The sequence below is a fragment of the Sturnira hondurensis genome, unplaced genomic scaffold (assembly GCF_014824575.4).
Source record: "Sturnira hondurensis isolate 20B ecotype Veracruz unplaced genomic scaffold, ASM1482457v3 Scaffold0018877, whole genome shotgun sequence".
Classification (NCBI taxonomy): Eukaryota; Metazoa; Chordata; class Mammalia; order Chiroptera; family Phyllostomidae; genus Sturnira; species Sturnira hondurensis.
In genome coordinates, this window is record NW_028091508.1 from 1,848,969 (window position 1) to 1,866,355 (window position 17,387).

The following is a 17,387-nucleotide window of genomic DNA, read 5'->3' on the forward strand; positions in this document are numbered from 1 at the left end:
GGACAGCTCTGTTGTGCCAATGTATGCTTCTGAGTTTCCACTGGGGGCACGTCCAGGGACCCTCTCTTGATGAGCGCTCCCTCAATAAAGCTCACCCACCAGAATCTCTGGTGTGATCTCTGCTAGATTCTAGGGAACCCAGCATAAACAGCATGTACACGCACACACACATTTACATAAAATGAAACAAAAGTTCCACCAAAAATATGCCCTTCTTTTGTATTCCTCTGTTGGGCTAAGCTGACCCTGTCCAATGATTTTATTATTTATTTACTAACAGGCATGACCTGCAGTTCGAAAAATACTGATCTATGGGACACCAGAGGTGGAAGCAATTCATTGTGCCCAGATGTTGGGGTAGGGAATGTAAGAGAACAATAGGTCTGAATTGGGTCTTAAGGAATTGGAAGGTCTGCAAATCAGTAATACAGAGGTGGTCACTTCGGGCAAGAGTTTGGAGAGCAGCGTGTGAAGGCTTTGAACGCTGCTTCTCAAAGCAGCAGTCATGGGCCATCATATCAGAGTCGCCCTGGGGGGCTTGGCAGACATGTATATTTCCTGACAGTCTCAGATTCCCCGACTCAGTATCTCAAAGGTAAGGCCCTAGGACACGTGTGTGAAATGAACCCCTGGGTTATTCTTACACACAGTAAAATTTGAGGCCGACTGATCTGTGCCACAGGGAGCACCTTCCGGTGGACTTCTCATTAGGTGGCCTTCAGATGGAGAAGCCTGGAAACGTGGAGAAGGCTTCTTGGGCAGGGGGATGGTAAGAGAAACAGGAGGAAGAGCAAAGCCACTAGGACTGGCGTGCACGGACGCAGTGGGAGGCCCACCCCCACGAGGCCTGTGCCGACCCTTTTGGCCAGAGGTAGTTGTCCCCGCCCTGAGGTCCACACCATGTCCATGCACCTCTTTCATGGACCTGCCCACCTGCCACTCATTAGTGTACATGGCTCATTTCCCAACAACTAGCTTAGGGACAATTTCCAAGGCTAAATATTTCTGTTGTCTCTCATTCAACTATTTCATTTACTTAACAAGTTGTCTTATAACAACAACAACAAGAATAAGTCTTTTATATGAAATGAACAGTTTCAGGTGCTAGGTTGGTAAACAACACAGCCAACATCTGTTTGCGTTTGCTCTTCTGATATGCCCATTCACACACATGTGCCAGGACCTCTCAGTAAAGACCCCAGTGTAGTGAATGAACAAACAAACACATGAGCCTAAAGCAGTCCCAACTCTGAGTGAATAACAGTTGGCTGGGTGTTATTCGGGTCTCCTCCAGGCTTCTGAAGCTGCTGGAGGCAGGGCCCTACGGAGGTGGCGTGGTCCTGGCCCTCACACCAGCACCAGTCAACGACAACCACCTCAGAATCAAGGGCACAGCCAAGTGCCGTCCCCAGGGACAGCAGCATTTTTTTTCTTTTCTCCAACTAGGAGGAGAACCATTCTTCAGCACAGTGCCCTTTCTTGCTAAAATGACAAGAAATTGTGAATTCATAGTACCTGACTCTCCAACTCTTTGGAATCCAGCATTCCAGATATTTTTGTTGTGAAAAGTAATAGGGGCTTGAATTACTTGGAGCTGGCCTCTTCCTTCCTCTGCTCTGCTCTGGAGGATAGTAAGACCTTACTGTGAGTGAGTACTTCCATGGGCCAGGCACGGTTGCCAGTGTGTCACCTGGGTGACTTGCACGAAGACAGGGCTTACCTCACTCCGCTCGTCAGCATGCACGCTCTGTTTCTGATTTTGCTTCAGGATTATATTTCCACTGTCGATTATGAAATCATTTCCTTGCTGTTGAAAATACACATCACATGTAGGCAAAGTTGTTGCTAATATCTTAAAAAGAAAAGAAATGACAGAGTGAGTCAGCAACAAAAGATCCAATGATCCTGAAGTTCAAGAATTTCAGAGGATACTGTAATTTAAAAAATAATTATGACTCTCATTCAATAGCTTCAGGAAGCAGGCATGGAAGTACTTTATAATTTTTTTGTTTTCCTGTGAAAATGGGAAATTTTTGGTGGTCGTGAGACCACGTATCAGTTTTTATTTTTAAAGGATGCTATACTAGTGAAACTCTAAACTGGGAAAATATTTATTGTTATCAACTGGCTTCATGGTGTTTTTTTAAAAAGTACAAATGCTATGTTTCAACATGAAATGTCAAGAAGAAGCCTGTAGAAAATCAACAATAGGCATGGCACAAAGATTCCACGATGAATGAGCTACTGTAACTTTTAATTTCATGGGACAGGGCTGCTCCAGCCTTTGTCGTTCCGGAGCCACTGTTTGAGCTTTTGCTCTGCTTGTGTACCGTCTCTACGGTGTTATGGATTTCATATTTTTTTAAAACCTCATTTAAAATGTCAGTAAAGGTACTCATGAAAAATATCAGTACATGTAGCTCAAAAGGGAAATTTAGATGACCACAGTAAATGGAAAACCAGTTATGTTATTGCTTTTCTCAAATAGAAGGTAACCGTAAACTAGCTCCCATCCAGTAAACAAGGAAAATAAAACAATGTTATCAAATGTTAGCTAGACGCAGTTGCCTGCCTAAGGCTCTGAGGCTAATAATGCCCGTTCTTAGTGTCAGAAAGGGAGATTGGGAAGTGTCGTGAAGGTGTCAAAGTCCTGTTAGCACTAAATCGAGACTTTCCCCCAGAAGCAATGAGAAGTTTGAGAAAGAATTGAAAGAGTGTAATTTATGTTATGATTCAATATTTGTTCAGCACCTTGTTCATATTTCAGGGCATTACGTTTGCATAGAAATTCATCTGTAGACATACTCCTGACTCATTCCTCTTAGTTCTCACAGTTTGCAATACTTGGTCTTCTGAGTTCCCATGAGAGATTATACCAGGATAGCCAAATTCTACCAGCAAGACAGAAGCAAAGGAATTGCATTCATGCAACTCCAGTTTCTTTAAAATTCTAGGTTTTGTGGGCTTCTCTTTCATACCTCCTCCTAGTCAGTCAGCAGCAACCCAGTTAGAACATCCAGTTGCTTGATTCTAAATATTTTGTATGCAGACATTGGTGTTTACTTCATGGTGTTTCAGCGTTGATCTTATATACAAAGTTTTTAATTTCACCTGTGCGCTGGTTGCTCTACAGGAGCATGGCAGCACCGCGGCTGGCTATGGCCCTTTAAGAACCTCTCATCTTGCCAGCACTCACTGTTCAGAGCCTCAGCTCCACTCTCTGACCTCTCTTCCACCCACCTGTGAGGGGGGCCCTTCTGACAGACCCCATTAAGATTATGTTTATTGGTCCTCTTCTTTTTAACTTTTCCTCACCAATTGTGTTCATCTTATAACACAAAATGATAAGCCATTTAATTTTATGCAGAAAACACATTATGGAATCAGCTGTATACTATACTATATTAAATTCTATACTATGTTAAATCCAATCAATATTGATTTTGTGACCACAGGTAACTTCTATTAAGAAAACAAACCAGTGCTTTCCAAACTGCACGTGAGTGGGTCTGGGTTGGGGCCTGAGATTTTCCCAGCCCAGTGAACTCCCAAGTGATGCTGATACTGATGGTCTGGCCACAGACCACATTTTTAGAGCAAGTACGTTGCCATAGACTGAATATTCATATGTTGACAACTAGTCCACAAGGTGACATATTTGGAGGTGGGCCCTTTGAGAGGTGATTAAGTCATAAGGGTGGAGCCCTTGTGAATGGGATTAGTCTCTTATAAAAGTGGCCCCAGACAGCTCCTTTGCCACTTCTGTCATCTGAGGAGTCAGCAAAAAGACAGATGCATATTAGCCAGAAAGTGGGCTCTCAGCAGACACCGAACTTGCTGGTACCTTGATCTGTAAGAAACAAATTTTTGTTGTTTATAAGTCACCTAGTCTATGGTATCTTTGTTATAGCAGCCCCAACATACTAAGAGAAATATATATATATATATATATATATATATATATATATATATATAGAAANACATACTAAGAGAAATATATATATATATATATATATATATATATATATAGGCATACCTCATTTTATTGCATTTTGCTTTATTTCACTTTTCAGATGTGGTATTTTTTACAAATCAATGGCAAGACCCTTCACCAGCAAAACAAGATTATGGTTCGTTTTATTGAGGTCGTCTGGAACCAAACCTGCAACATCTCAGAGATGTCCCTGTATATAACCTTTTGAAGACCTACCAACAGAGTTATTTGTCATTCTTCTTAGTTCTCCAAGTTGAACATTTCAATTACTCATAAGATGTGATCTGGGACTCACACCCTTTTACACCTCCATCTCTATCCTTTTGTTTATTGCTGTCTGTACCATTGCAGACTGCTCTCCCTCCATCCCAGGCTTCTCTTAGGTTAGACTGCATTTATAAGAACACCGAGGAGACTTCTGGTCAAAATGGTGGCATAGGTAAACAAAGCTCACCTCCTCAAACCACCACATCACAATTGCAACTTAATTATAGAACAACCATCACTCAGAATCATAAGAAATCAAGTTGAGTGGAAGTCTGACAACTACAGAATTACCACATCCATCCAGAGTGGTAGGAGGGACAGACATGCAGAACAGGCTGGTCCCACATGCCCATGTGGTGGATAAAAATTTGGGAGGGATATCTCGGGAGCAAGGGATCCCAACTCCACACCAGGCCCCCTAGTCCAGGTTCCAGTGTCAGGAAGATAAGTCCTTATATCTTCTGGCTGCACAAAACAGCAGGGATTGAGTTGGTGAAAGAAACGTCTAGAGTTCCAAGCAGTTCTTCTTAAAGAACTCACACATGAACTCACCTATTTAGACTCACTCCCTCTGAGTTCCATCACTGGGGTAGCAGCTTGGAAGGCACCAGTGGCATATGGGGAAGAACTGATGTGTCTGGCATCAGGGTGAGAGCTAGGGGACAGCTTTCTCCCAGATAGAAAGGTGGGCAGAGGCCATTATTCCTATTCTGAACCCTTCCCCTACAGAGCCACAGAACTGGCAGGTGGGTGCCATGTCTGAGACTCCATCAACCTGGCTAACACTGTTTACTCATCCCTAGCAATTTACAGCTGTTAACAGGTACTTTTCCATAAGAATGGCTCATGATTTACAACTTCCCAAATCCTTTCAAACAAGCAACAGCCAGCCTCAGTGAGCCCCTAGCCTCTGAGCTCCTAGGTCCTAACCTCTTGCTAAGTGGCCCAACACATGGTACTAGCAGCAGCTAGTCTAGCTAGTTTCCAGCTAGCTAGTTCCCAGCTAGCCATTCATAAGTTGGCTGCACCTGGGAATCTCCAAGCCCAGTACAAGTAGCAGACATCTCAGATTGCTTTATAGCTCATGCAGGGTGGCCCCAGGCAAAATACAGGTGATGGCTGACCTTGGGGTCAGTATCACCCAGGAAACCCCAGGGCCATCACACCCAGAGGACAGCTACAGACTGCTTTGGAGTACTACCACCCTACCCCTGCAAAAGTGATCCACCATGGAGGGTGGAGGTTTATGGTTAATGGTCCTAGCCAATCCTTGCAGCTGACTAGCCTGGATAAATCTTTCCCATTGATTTTCCAACAGCAACCAAGGCTCAACTATAAGAGAAGGGTGTACTCAGCCCACACAAAGGGTTTGCCTTGAGTACCCAGCTTGGGTAATAGAGGAGGCTGTGCCATTGAAACCTATAGGATACCCACTATATGAGGCCATGCTCCCAAGACAGGGAGTCATAGCAGCTTTACTTAATACATAGAAATAAACACAGGGAGGCTGCCAAAATGAGGAGACAAAGAAACATGACCCAAATGAAAGAACAGATCAAAACTCCAGACAAAGGACTAAATGAAATGGAGATAAGCAATCTATCAGATGCAGAGTTCAAAACATTGCTCAAGGAACTTAGTGAGGATCTCAGCAGCACAAAAAAGACCCAGTCAGAAATGAAGGGTACGCTAGAGGAAATCTATACGAATGGCATGGCAAATGTAGTCCAGCCCCTGATTCGGAAAACTAACAGGGAGCAAGTTGACACACAGGAGCTGAGCCCATGGAGCAGTTCTCCTGTGGGGAATCAGGCCTGCATCATAATGAGGCTGCTATGAGGCTTGCTTTTTTGCTAAAATTCCCTCATCCTGAATTGAGGCAGCAAATGTTTACTGCATATCTTTAAAGTAACTTCCTAAAATCTGTGCTAAACCTTCCAAGTATGGAGTGTAACCATTTCAACCACTTTTCCCCTCGCTCTGCAACATTCTTCTCTCTGAAGTAATTAGAAACATTCTTTCCTTTGTTGTCTGTAAAAGGTAGTCACCTACAGCGAACCTGTGCATAGTAAATGAGGACCATCCTTGATGTAATATGCCCAGAAAAGCAATAAAAGCCTGTCCAGGCAGGGGTCAAGGCCCTCTCTCTCACTCAGAGAGTGGCCATGCCATCCTTTTCTCTCCACAGGACTTCTCTGGTCAGTGGGAATTTGTTTGTCACAGCCACAACACAAGGACCCCATGGGCTGAGTCCGCATCAATACACTAACTGAAATGAAGAACAGTTTACTGAGAAACAATAGCAGAGTAAATGAAGCTGAGGATCAAATCAATGATTTGGAACATAAGGAAGAAAAGAAACATCCAAACATAACAACAAGAAGAAAAAAGAATCCAAAAAAATAAGGACAGTATAAGCAGCCTCTGGGACAACTTTAAGAGGTCCAACATTCACATCATAGGGGTGCCAGAAGGAGAAGAGAAAGAGCAAGAAACTGGAAATCTATTTGAAAAAATAGTGAAAGAAAACTCCCTTTTGGTGAAGGAAATAGACATGCAAGTCCAGGAAGCACAGAGAGTCCCAGTTATGATGGATGAAAAGAGGCTCACTCCAAGACACATCATAATTAAAATGCCAAAGGTTAAATATAAAGAAAGAATCTTAAAAGCAGCAAGAGAAAATACATTACCAAAGAGGAGTTCACATAAGACTGTCAGCTGGTTTCTCAAAAGAAATTTTACATGCTAGAAGGGCTTGGCAAGAAATGTTCAAAGTCATGAAAAACAGGGACCTACAGCCAAGACTGCTCTACCCAGCAAAGGTATTACTCAGAATTGAAGGGCAGATAAAGAACTTCCTAGACAAAGAAAAACTAAAGGAGCTCATCATCACCAAACTATTATACATAAAATATTAAAGGGACATATTTAAGAAAAAGAAGATAAAAACTATGAACAATAAAATTACAATAAATACATATGTATGTTGATACAATTGTATGTTGATACAACTGAATCGAAAAAAACAAACTAAGCAAACAAGAAAACAGAGACAGAGTCATGGATACAGAAAACACTTTGATAGTTGCCAGATGGAAGAGGTCATGGGGGAAATGGGTGAAGAGGTGAGGGGATTGGAAAGTACAAATAGGTAGTTACAGAATAGCCACAGGGATGTAAAGTACAGTGTAGGACATGGAGTAGCCAAAGAACTTATACACAGGACCCATGGGCATGACCGATGGTGTGTGGATTGCCTGAGGGAGTGGGGGCGACTGGGTAGAGGTGGGCAAAGGGGGAAAATTGGGACAACTGTAGTAGCATAATGAACAAAAAATAATTAAAAAAATAAGAATTAAAACTATGTACACTTAAAAAAATGAGAACACTGAGGGTAGTCTTCATCACATCATTCCTTTGCTTAGAAAGTTTCAATGAGTTCTCATTGTCCAGAGAATAAAATTTAGTCCCTTTAATAGAAGAATCTAATGTTCCTTTCCAATACTTCTTCCTGATATAAATTTCCTGTTCTACCTGTGAATACAACTACATTGTTTTTTCCTCCGAATCATTACTTACAACTTTTCCTGGCTGAACTATCGTCTCACCTAGTATACTAATTGAGGTTTATTGTTTACAAATCTCAGGCCAAATTATTCTATCTCTGTGTTAAGCCTGTTCATGGCCGAAATCCTAGTGCACTTATTGACTGCCCGTTTCATGTGGCACTGTCCCCATCACGTACAGCTATGTATGTCAATGTAGTAGCTATGGTCAGAAACTCCAGAAGGGCAGAGACCCTAGCTGATCCCTCTCTATGCCACCCTTAGCTTGAAGCTCAGCATTATGCATGTGGATGGGCAACACATTGATGGTTGAGAGCAACTTTAAAAAGCAGATGCTTTTGGGTTTCAGTCCAGGCCCCTTCATCTGCCAGCTGTCTGGCTTTGGGCAAGTTACTTAACCTCTCTAAAAGGTTTCCTCAGGCTCTGCTGAGAAAGAAATGCCAATCAGCCACAAAGTTAGGCAGTATGGAGCTTTACTGGGGTTTGTGCACCCAGGCGAGGTTCTCTGGTCCACAGAGTGGGCCTGGAGAAGTCTTGCCTAAGCAGGGAATATGGCGGGGGTTTATTTTGGCTGGCTCTCTTCGTGGGAGCTGGGGATTGGTCCCCTCTGAACAAAGCAGCAATGTATCATTGGTGGCTCAGGTTGCTATGCGGATATTTGTTTTGGCAAAGCCCGCCCTTTTGGCTCTCTGATTTGACCTCAGCTGTCTTTTCCGGGTTGTAGTTCAGCCGCCATTTTGTCCTACCCTGCCCATCCTGACACCCTCTAATGTTTCCCCTCATTTGGAAATTACAGATGATAATAGCTAACTTTTTTGGAAAGTGAAGTAAGATAATGTACATAAAGTGCAAAGCACAGAACATTAAATCAGAGAAAGTTTTATTTACATAGCAGCACACAATATGTATTTGTTAAATGAATGCACGGATAATTGAAAAGCGTCTAACTTATTAACTTTTAAACACTTAACTATCTTTAATTCCTTTCCTTTGTCATATGTATTATTTTCCAATCCTTTAAGCAATTTTCCATGCCATTTAAACCCATTCTATAGCCTTGCTATTTTTCTTTAAGCCATGGAGAGATGAGTAAGGAGTCACGCAAGCCATTCTGTTCACAGTTTGGAGCTGTATGTGCATGTGTGATAGTATCCTACTTAACTGCTTGTCGGATCCACCACATGGTGCATACTGAGTAAATCTTAAGTAATGTTCCAACTATTTTAGATAATCATATTTGTTTTGTGTATTCTTACCCCCCAAGATGGAAACTATCGTATTTATAGTTGTAGAAGACACTCTTCTGTTTCTTCTTCATTCTCATAGTATCGCCACGCCACAACACTCCTGACACCGGATCTGTGGGTTTATTTCCATACTCACCAAGTCTCTGACCCCAGCTGGCTCTCCTACAATTTGATTTACTTCTGATACCATCTACCTGGAGTTAGCATGAGATCTCACAGGTTAAGAGCTCAGTCCTATAAGACTGTCTCCCCACTTCCAATGCAAATCAGAAGTAGAGGTTGACACTTGCACTTCTGACCTACTGAATAGAAATGGGGTTCCTGTGACCCCCTCCTTGGGTGTAACAATTTGCTAGGATAGCTCACAGAATGTCATACTTACATTTACTGGTATTTTATATAATAAAGGATAGGATAAAACATACAGATGAACAGTCAGATGAAGAGATATGTAGGGCAAGGACTGGAAGGGCCCAGGTACAGGAGCTCCTGCCCCCTTGGAGCTGGTGTGCACCACGCTCTCTGAATCCCATACTTCTGGGATTTATATGGAGGTTTCATCACACAAGTATTAAGTCAATATCCTGCCCTCTCCCAGCCCTGGAGGATGGATGGGGTATGGGGCTGAAAGTTTCAAGCTTCTGATAATGCCTTGGTCTTTCTGGTGATCAGTCCCCTTCCTGAAGCTACCCAGAAGCCCATCCAGAGTTGCCTCACTAGAATAAAGGACACACTCACCTCCTTCTGCTGCTCATGAAATTCCAAAGGATTTAGGAGCTCCGCATCAGGAGCCAGGTCAAAAACTCAATATGAGAACAAAAGATGTTCCTATGTGCTCTTACCACCAAGGAGTTACAAGGGAGTTAGGTGCTCTGTGTCAGGAGTCAAGACAACTCTGAATTTCTATACTAATCCACAATAGGCATAGCCTACATATGTATACCAACATTCCTTCTGAAAGGTTTTTTCATCACCATTGTAAAGATGCAATGTTAAAAACCATGAGAAAGAATGCAGACACAGAATTGTTTCACTTCGATTCCACCCCCTACAGTTGTAAGCCTCCTGCTGCTCCAATTCTAGTTGCTAAAACAGCAAATTCCAAGGCTCATGGTAGAATTTTTTATCCTTTATGTATTTTTATCTCTTCAAATTTCTATCAGTGTCCTGATAAGGAAGAGTCAGGAAATGACTTAGTCACTGGAAACTGGAATGAGTTCCCAGTTTCCTCCCCAAATCCTGTCTCCAGAGTTGACTTCCTCATGCTTTCTCTCCTGGGAGAGCCGCACTTCACATTACCTTCCCCTTTGTCATCCATCCCATCTTGGCCGGAGTCACATGTAGGAAAATGGTATGGGAGTCTAATTTGTATTTTCTCTAATCATTTCACATGTGTGTGCCTGTGCCTATAGCAAAACTTTAAGAAAAAAAATTTGGGTAAAATATCTGTGGATGAAAAACGGACTATATACTAAACCTGACAAGCTCAGGGGAGGCCGGCAGAGTGGCCTTACAAACTCAGAGACCGAAAGTAACCACGTGGGATGGTCTGAAATTAAAACTTCTTAACTAAAAGCAAGTCATGGCGGGTTGTTTGTGTCCTAGGTCAATATCTTTCCTGACAAAGGCCAGTCTTTACCTTAACTGAGCCTGTCTATTGTCTTTTTGCATCTATGATAATTACATTTGGAGTGTCAGGGTATTTTCCCCTCCTCACCCCCACCCCTCACTTCCCCAGAGCCAGGGCGGAGACCACAAAACCCCTCATTATTATTGTTATCATGTTAATTGTTAACTGTTAACTATCCTCTACCCTCCTTTGTAAAAGTGCCTTTTACTTTTTATCCAGTCCCAGAGATTTCCCTGCTTTGCTTTCTCCTGCCTTCCTAATCTACCACCAGTGGATTTCATAATCCCCTTAGTCTTGCTCTTTGATTCTGATGTAGAAAATAAGTGGTGAAACTCCCACTTTCTGGAGCACTTATGCAATCTGTTGAGATTTTGCTTCCTGGCAGTTGTCATCAGTTGGGCTCAAATAAACTCCTGAAAATGCTTACAGGTTTGGATGTTTCCTACATCAACATATCCTGCAGGAATGTGACTTGTAGGAAATGAAGTAGAGCTCCAAGTATCACACACTCCTGTGAACATCACTGACTTCAGTGACAACTGCTAATCCCAGAGTAGCTGCAGGAGGCCGGAGAGCACATTCACACCACTTTCCTGTACCTCATTCATTCACTCATCAATCAATCAATCATTTATTCATTAGCAGACATCTACCAAGTTCCTCCTCAGTAGCAAGCACTAGAGAGAGCAACAGTGGTGAATGGGTCATACATACCCCCTTCCCTCATGGGTTACGATATCATGGGGGAGACAGCCAAGTAGAGGCTCAACAAACACACTCTATCTGATGGGTGCATTCGAAGAGCAAAAGTTAAGTCGGTTTTATCAATCACAATTTAATCCAATCCACATTTATGTCCCAGGCTCTGGGCTAGAACTGGGATACAAAAAACGCAGACTGCCCTCAAGAATCTACGTAATCTGCAGTTCCATAAACTGCAGAATAAACTCTACTCTGATCTGTGTCTGTGGGTAAACCATCTTTTCCAGGTACCTTAGCCATGATCTCAAGGGTGTGCTGTATGTATTCACTGACATTCCATCAAATAAAGTCTGTAAGGAGAGTAAGTGAAATACGAACCAAAGGGGCAAGTCCTTGGAGTGGCAGGGCTTCCTCAGCCTCATAGACATAGAAGTTCAAAGAAACGAAGAAGTAGCCGGGGGCTGGTTCAGTGCAGCTGCGGCCAGTGACATGAGAGAGGCATTCACACTGCCCGTCCTTGGGAGAACACCTGAGAGAAAACAAATCCACCTGAAAAAGTTGTAGAGGGGGCAAGTGTAAAATGAAGGCATGGAAGTGCTGAGCTAACTGCGTCCCAAGTTTGGGTCCATTCTTCAAACTGATCGATCAACCGCCCTAGGTAGCATGAGGAGCAGCCAGCCATGGGCCCTAGAAGCCTGGTTTTGAAAAGCAAACCCAGATCCATGAAACCAAGTAGCCACTTCTGTCCCCAGTGTCTCTGACTCTGCTCTAAAATCCAGGAAAAAAAGAGGGTAGGATCCCTCTTTACAGGGTGGCGAAGAGTTAGTGTTTTAAGCAAGTCGGGTCACACATTTGCAGGCATCTAGCCCATCATCTCATGGCAGACCAGACAGCTGAACTGTCATATCATCCTTGAAAATATTTCAAGTAAAATAAATCAACTGGGCTCTAGTTAATGTCTTGAGATCATTGCTTTTTGATGTTCTTTGCTTGTGATGAAATAAACTCCTTCACTTGCGACTATGAGCTTATCAGGATAAAATGTGCTTTTATGTAGATATATAAGTGAGGAATATCATCACAAAATGTTGTTTTATTCATTATATTGACTTACACATTAGAATAAGCACCTCCAATATCACAGTCACAGGGAACACATCCATGGAGATGATTTTCCAGTCCCCAGTATCCAACCTACAAAGAGAAAATGCTCCAGGTTGACTCAGGAATGAAGATAATTGCCACGCTGGTGTATAATGCTGAAAGCGCCACAATTCAATGGACACCTACCGAATGCCCACACAGCTTGAACAATCACATGGTAGCTTTTTTTGCCTGTGAACTTGGTAATGATTTTCAAAGACATATAGCTCCCATTCCAAGGACTTGCAATGAAGGGGACGGTTGAGCTGTCTGTGTCTGGGTCAAGTTCAGATGCCGTGGAAAACATGGCCCCTCTGACAGAGCCAGTGTAGCCCCAGGTTGGGTTGTTTAGGGTCTGTTGAGAGAAGTTCTTCAACTACCCTATTTGCAACTGCTTTTATAAAAAACAACAGACTCCTTTACTGCAAAATCCCTGAGGATTTTTACTTAAACAATACTGACCCATTTGAGGGTGAAAGGAAAGCAGTCAAACTGATTTTGAGCTCGTAAACGAATATCACCATTTAGTAGAATCACTTGTTCATAAATAAAGTTGTTTTGGCATAACAGTCTCTCTCCGTGAGAGTCAGCTCTGTTGCTTAAGACTTTTCATCATTGCAACATCTTGACCTTTATTCAGTATAAACAACTGGTGAGATACAAACAACTATTTCTTAAATCTGATAAGATTTACTAGAAAATGATCAGAAAAATGCTTTCCCCTCAAGCCTCAGTTGAACATGCTCAGATAAAATTAAGCTCTTACTAGGCATGGAATTATTGTTTGAAATGGGTTTGTTAAATAACCATGTTTTTTTTTAATCTTGGTAAAATTTTATGCCCAATTTAATTAAGAAGATTTACTTTGAACATTAAAAGTTGACATAGTTTGTTACAAACACAGCAAAGACTTTTGATATTTTTCCCCAAACCAAATTTCAGTTTGGGCAGAAACAACATGAAATGAACTGTATCACTGAGGATGTGCCTGGGAAAACTCCCTCCGGGCAGGTGGGCACACGGCCACGCCGGCCACCTCAGTGCTGGACCAGGGCACCACCGACAGATGCAGATGTGGGACACTTGCTAGGTGTCGTGCTCACTGGCAGCAGCAGGTAACTCAGGGGTGGCCCTTGCTCTGTTATTTTCCTGCTGCAAACACAATCGAGTTAACTGCAAACTGGCCTGTGACCTGCCAACCCAGAAAGTTGGCCTGAGTATAAGGTTTATTGGAGTGATCTGCTGTGGTGTCTCCATGGGCCCGGTTAAATGGCGCTGCATGCGTCTTTGTGTTGCCCACACTTGGTCACCGAGCTTGGAGTGGCTCACCTTGCCCAGTGGAACTTGGGAATGACTCCCCTGTCTCACTTCAAGCATCTTCTTCATACTTACTTCCAAGCTTTCTTTCCCCACTTCCTCTGCTCCACCCTCACATGTTTTCAGTAAAATACTTAAAATATTAGCACAAAACTATGTCCTAATAGGCATATGTTTTATATTTATCAGCCACATTTCTTCAGACACATCAAGGTCACTGTTCTTTTATTAGGTTAAGATTTTTTTCTTTCTAAAATGTCATGGTGGGCTGCCAAGATTGAAGAACAAAGAACGGGTTTCAACTCCATATTGCATAACACATTTCTTATGGAGTAAAAATGTTTCATTTGATTAATTTTAGACACACATACTCATATGTTTAGTGGAGTCTGTGAAAAATCCAAGAGTTTATTTATCACAGGAATAAATGTTTTTAAGATGTTTTAAAAAAACATTTAAATCTGGTTTTTCTAATAACCCAGGCCAAAATATTTTTAGGCAAGGAGTGGTAGAGGGATTTGGGGCGGAGGACAGAAGAGGCCCCATGGTCTTGGGGGCCCAAAGAAGGGGACAGAGAAATGCCCTCACATCCTACTGATTGGCACTTTTAGGTGAACAAAGGATAAAACTATTGACATGAGCTATATTCCTCATGCTGTACCGATTGTGGTGATGTTTTGTAAAGTATATAAATGTCTAATCACTATTTTACATACTAGAAACTAGTATAATATTGTATGTCAAGATTAAAATAAAATTTATAAAACTAGGAACATCAGCCCTGGCCTGGTGACTCAGCTGGTTGGAGCATTGTTCTGTACACCAAAGGTTTGTAGGTTTGATCCTAGTTTGGGCATGTATGGTAGAAAACCAATTGATGTTTCTCTCACACTGATGTTTCTTTCTCTCTCTCTCTCCCGCCCTCTTTTTCTAAAAGCTATAAAAATATATCCTCAGGTGAGGGAAAATAAAAAACAATCTGGGAACATTTTTGAAGCACAATAAAGCAAAACACAATAAAATGAAACAAACAAAAATGAAAACAAACAAACAAAAATATTGGCATAGGTGCCTGGGTCGATCCAGTCCAATCTGGTAAGTGTTGGTGTGCTGGTAAATGTTTAACCACCAGCTCTCTGCAGGAGGGTGGGAGCTGATTTCTAGTGTTTGCTGATTTCTGTAGTATAAATACTTTTAGCACAGGAGTATCCAAACACAATAGGACAAGGAAAGCAATGGGCAAGACCAAGTCTCTCTTAGGCAATGGTAATAGAAATCTGAATCTCCACCTACAAGGGAAATAGTAGACAAACACTACATACCATGCACTCCTCACAGTGTTGTCCTGTGGCAAAGGGCTGGCACAGGCACTGGCCTGTGTCCACATCACAAGTCGAGAGTGGCAGGCTCCCCAGAGGGTTACAGTTGCAGGCTGCAAGCACAACATACACAATCATTGATTTCTGTTTCACCCTGTTTGTCAATGTTCCTGATAGTTCACTCCGAGCAAAACACATGGCCACAGGAACCACAACAGCCAGCCCTGCTAAATTTACTGTCTGCCTGGCTGCATGCTTATTGTACTGCACACAACCCTGAACAGGAAATCCAGTGCCAAACATGTCCAGAGCCCTCATGTAGACCTACTGGATGGCAATTAGGAGGAGACAAAGTGGACGAAGTTGTGCAAGCTGAATGAGTGCCTGGCACTGTTACTCTGAGTGACGCTGGCTGGGTCACTGACTAGGGGCAAGGGTTTCTGAGTGCTGTGGTTGTCACTGATGGCCCCTTCTGTGGCAGATGCATCCATCATTTCCGTATCTATTTCCTCTTTTTTATGCCTTTTTACATTTTTATTTCCTTCTCCTCCTCTTTCTTTTACACCCATAGAGATTTCTGAATCCTTTTTGTTATGAAGGCTAAGAAATTAAGCTAACAGAGCAAGATGTATATTTCCCACACATTGAAAACCACTGTTCATGGAAAAGCCCAAATATCCATCAACTAGTCAATGAATAAATGAAGTGTGATATATTCATACAATGGAATATTACTCAGTAATTAAAATAAATGAAGACCTGATTCATGCTACAACATGGATGAACCTTGAAAACATCATGCTACGTGAAAGAAGATGGGACGACAGGGAAGTAGTAGGTAAAGAGCATGGGGTTTCTTTTCCTTGTTTTTGTGGTAGAATACATGTAACATAAAAGGTACCGTCTTTGCCATTTTAAGTGTGTAGTTTGGTAGCGGTGGCACACTCATGTTGTTGTGCAACCCACCTTGGGAACTCTTGCCATCTCGTCAAACTGAAGCTCTGTTCCCATTAAACACAATCTCTCCTCATTTCTTCCTGCTCTTTAGCACTTGGCACCCACCATTCTGTTTGTATGTATTTGACATTCTAGGTACCTCTTATAAGTAGAATTACACAATATTTGTCCTATTGTGACTGGCTTATTTCATTTAGTATACATAGTGTTTTCAAGGTTCATTCATGTGGTAACATGCATCAGAATTTCCTTCCTTTCTAAGGCTGAATATTCCGATGCAAGTACATGCCACATTTTGCTGATCTACTCATCCATGGATGTGTATTGAGTTGCTTCCACCTCCTGGTCACTGTGAAGAATGCTGCCATGAACAGGAGTGTACACATACCTCTTCCAGACTGTGCATTCAATCTTTTGGGTATACAGCCAGAAGAAGGGTATGGGGTTTCATTATGGAATAAGGCAAACATTCTAAAATCATTGTGATGATGGCTACATAACTCTGACTACACGCAAAAAGTCATTGATTGTACACTTGAAAAGGTGAATTACATGATATGTGAATTATACCTCACTAAAGCTGTTATAAAAGAAAAACAAAACAAAACAAAACCCCCTACTTGGCCTCTTCTCAGGGCATTAAGTTAGCCAGTGAACCAGGGAAAATGTCCGGAATGCTGCACAGTGTGATGGACCACTGGCTTGACTACGTGGTAATTTAGTTTTGCCATTAAACTCAAGGAGAAAATCTTATCACAGAAAGATTCAGCACACTGCGCTCTAAACATGAAACTAATGTACGGTTCTTTACATGGGCAAGAACATAGAGTATGCTACTCTGATGGAAGGACAATTACCATAGTTTTCAGACTATAAAAGGCATCCCCCCCCAAATTTGGGAGGAATATGGTTGTTAATGCTGTTGTTGAGTTCTGTTTACACTTACATTGAGTGAAATATTATATTATTTATGTTACTAAATATTTTACCCCCTTTTTTGCTTTAAATTTTTTTTCTTATTTTTATCCTCTAAAACCTAGGTGCATTTTATGGTCCCCAAAATACGTTATTTATGAGGATTCCCTGAGGATTCTGCAGCTCTTTGAGACCCCAGGCAGCTGTAAACTTGTGTGATCCTAAAGCCAAGGGCTTCTTCATTTGGTCTCAGAAAACTCTGAGGTTTTTCCTATTTCCCTGCAACCCCTCCCGTGACTCTAGTTTTTTCTTTTGTCAGAGAATATAAAA

General features: G+C 42.1%; 1 protein-coding gene across 2 annotated transcripts in view; it reads right to left on the reverse strand.

Annotated features, from left to right (window-relative positions):
• Nucleotides 1–17,387, reverse strand: part of LAMB4 (laminin subunit beta 4) — a 132,623-nt gene that overhangs the window by 77,199 nt on the left and 38,037 nt on the right. For both annotated transcript variants that reach the window (XM_037070657.1, XM_037070658.1), the window contains exons 12-15: nucleotides 15,189–15,298; nucleotides 12,521–12,600; nucleotides 11,785–11,935; nucleotides 1,721–1,852 (exon numbers count right to left, since the gene is read on the reverse strand). In XM_037070657.1, the coding sequence (XP_036926552.1) occupies nucleotides 1,721–1,852; nucleotides 11,785–11,935; nucleotides 12,521–12,600; nucleotides 15,189–15,298 (473 nt within the window). The remainder of the gene's footprint in view (nucleotides 1–1,720; nucleotides 1,853–11,784; nucleotides 11,936–12,520; nucleotides 12,601–15,188; nucleotides 15,299–17,387) is intronic.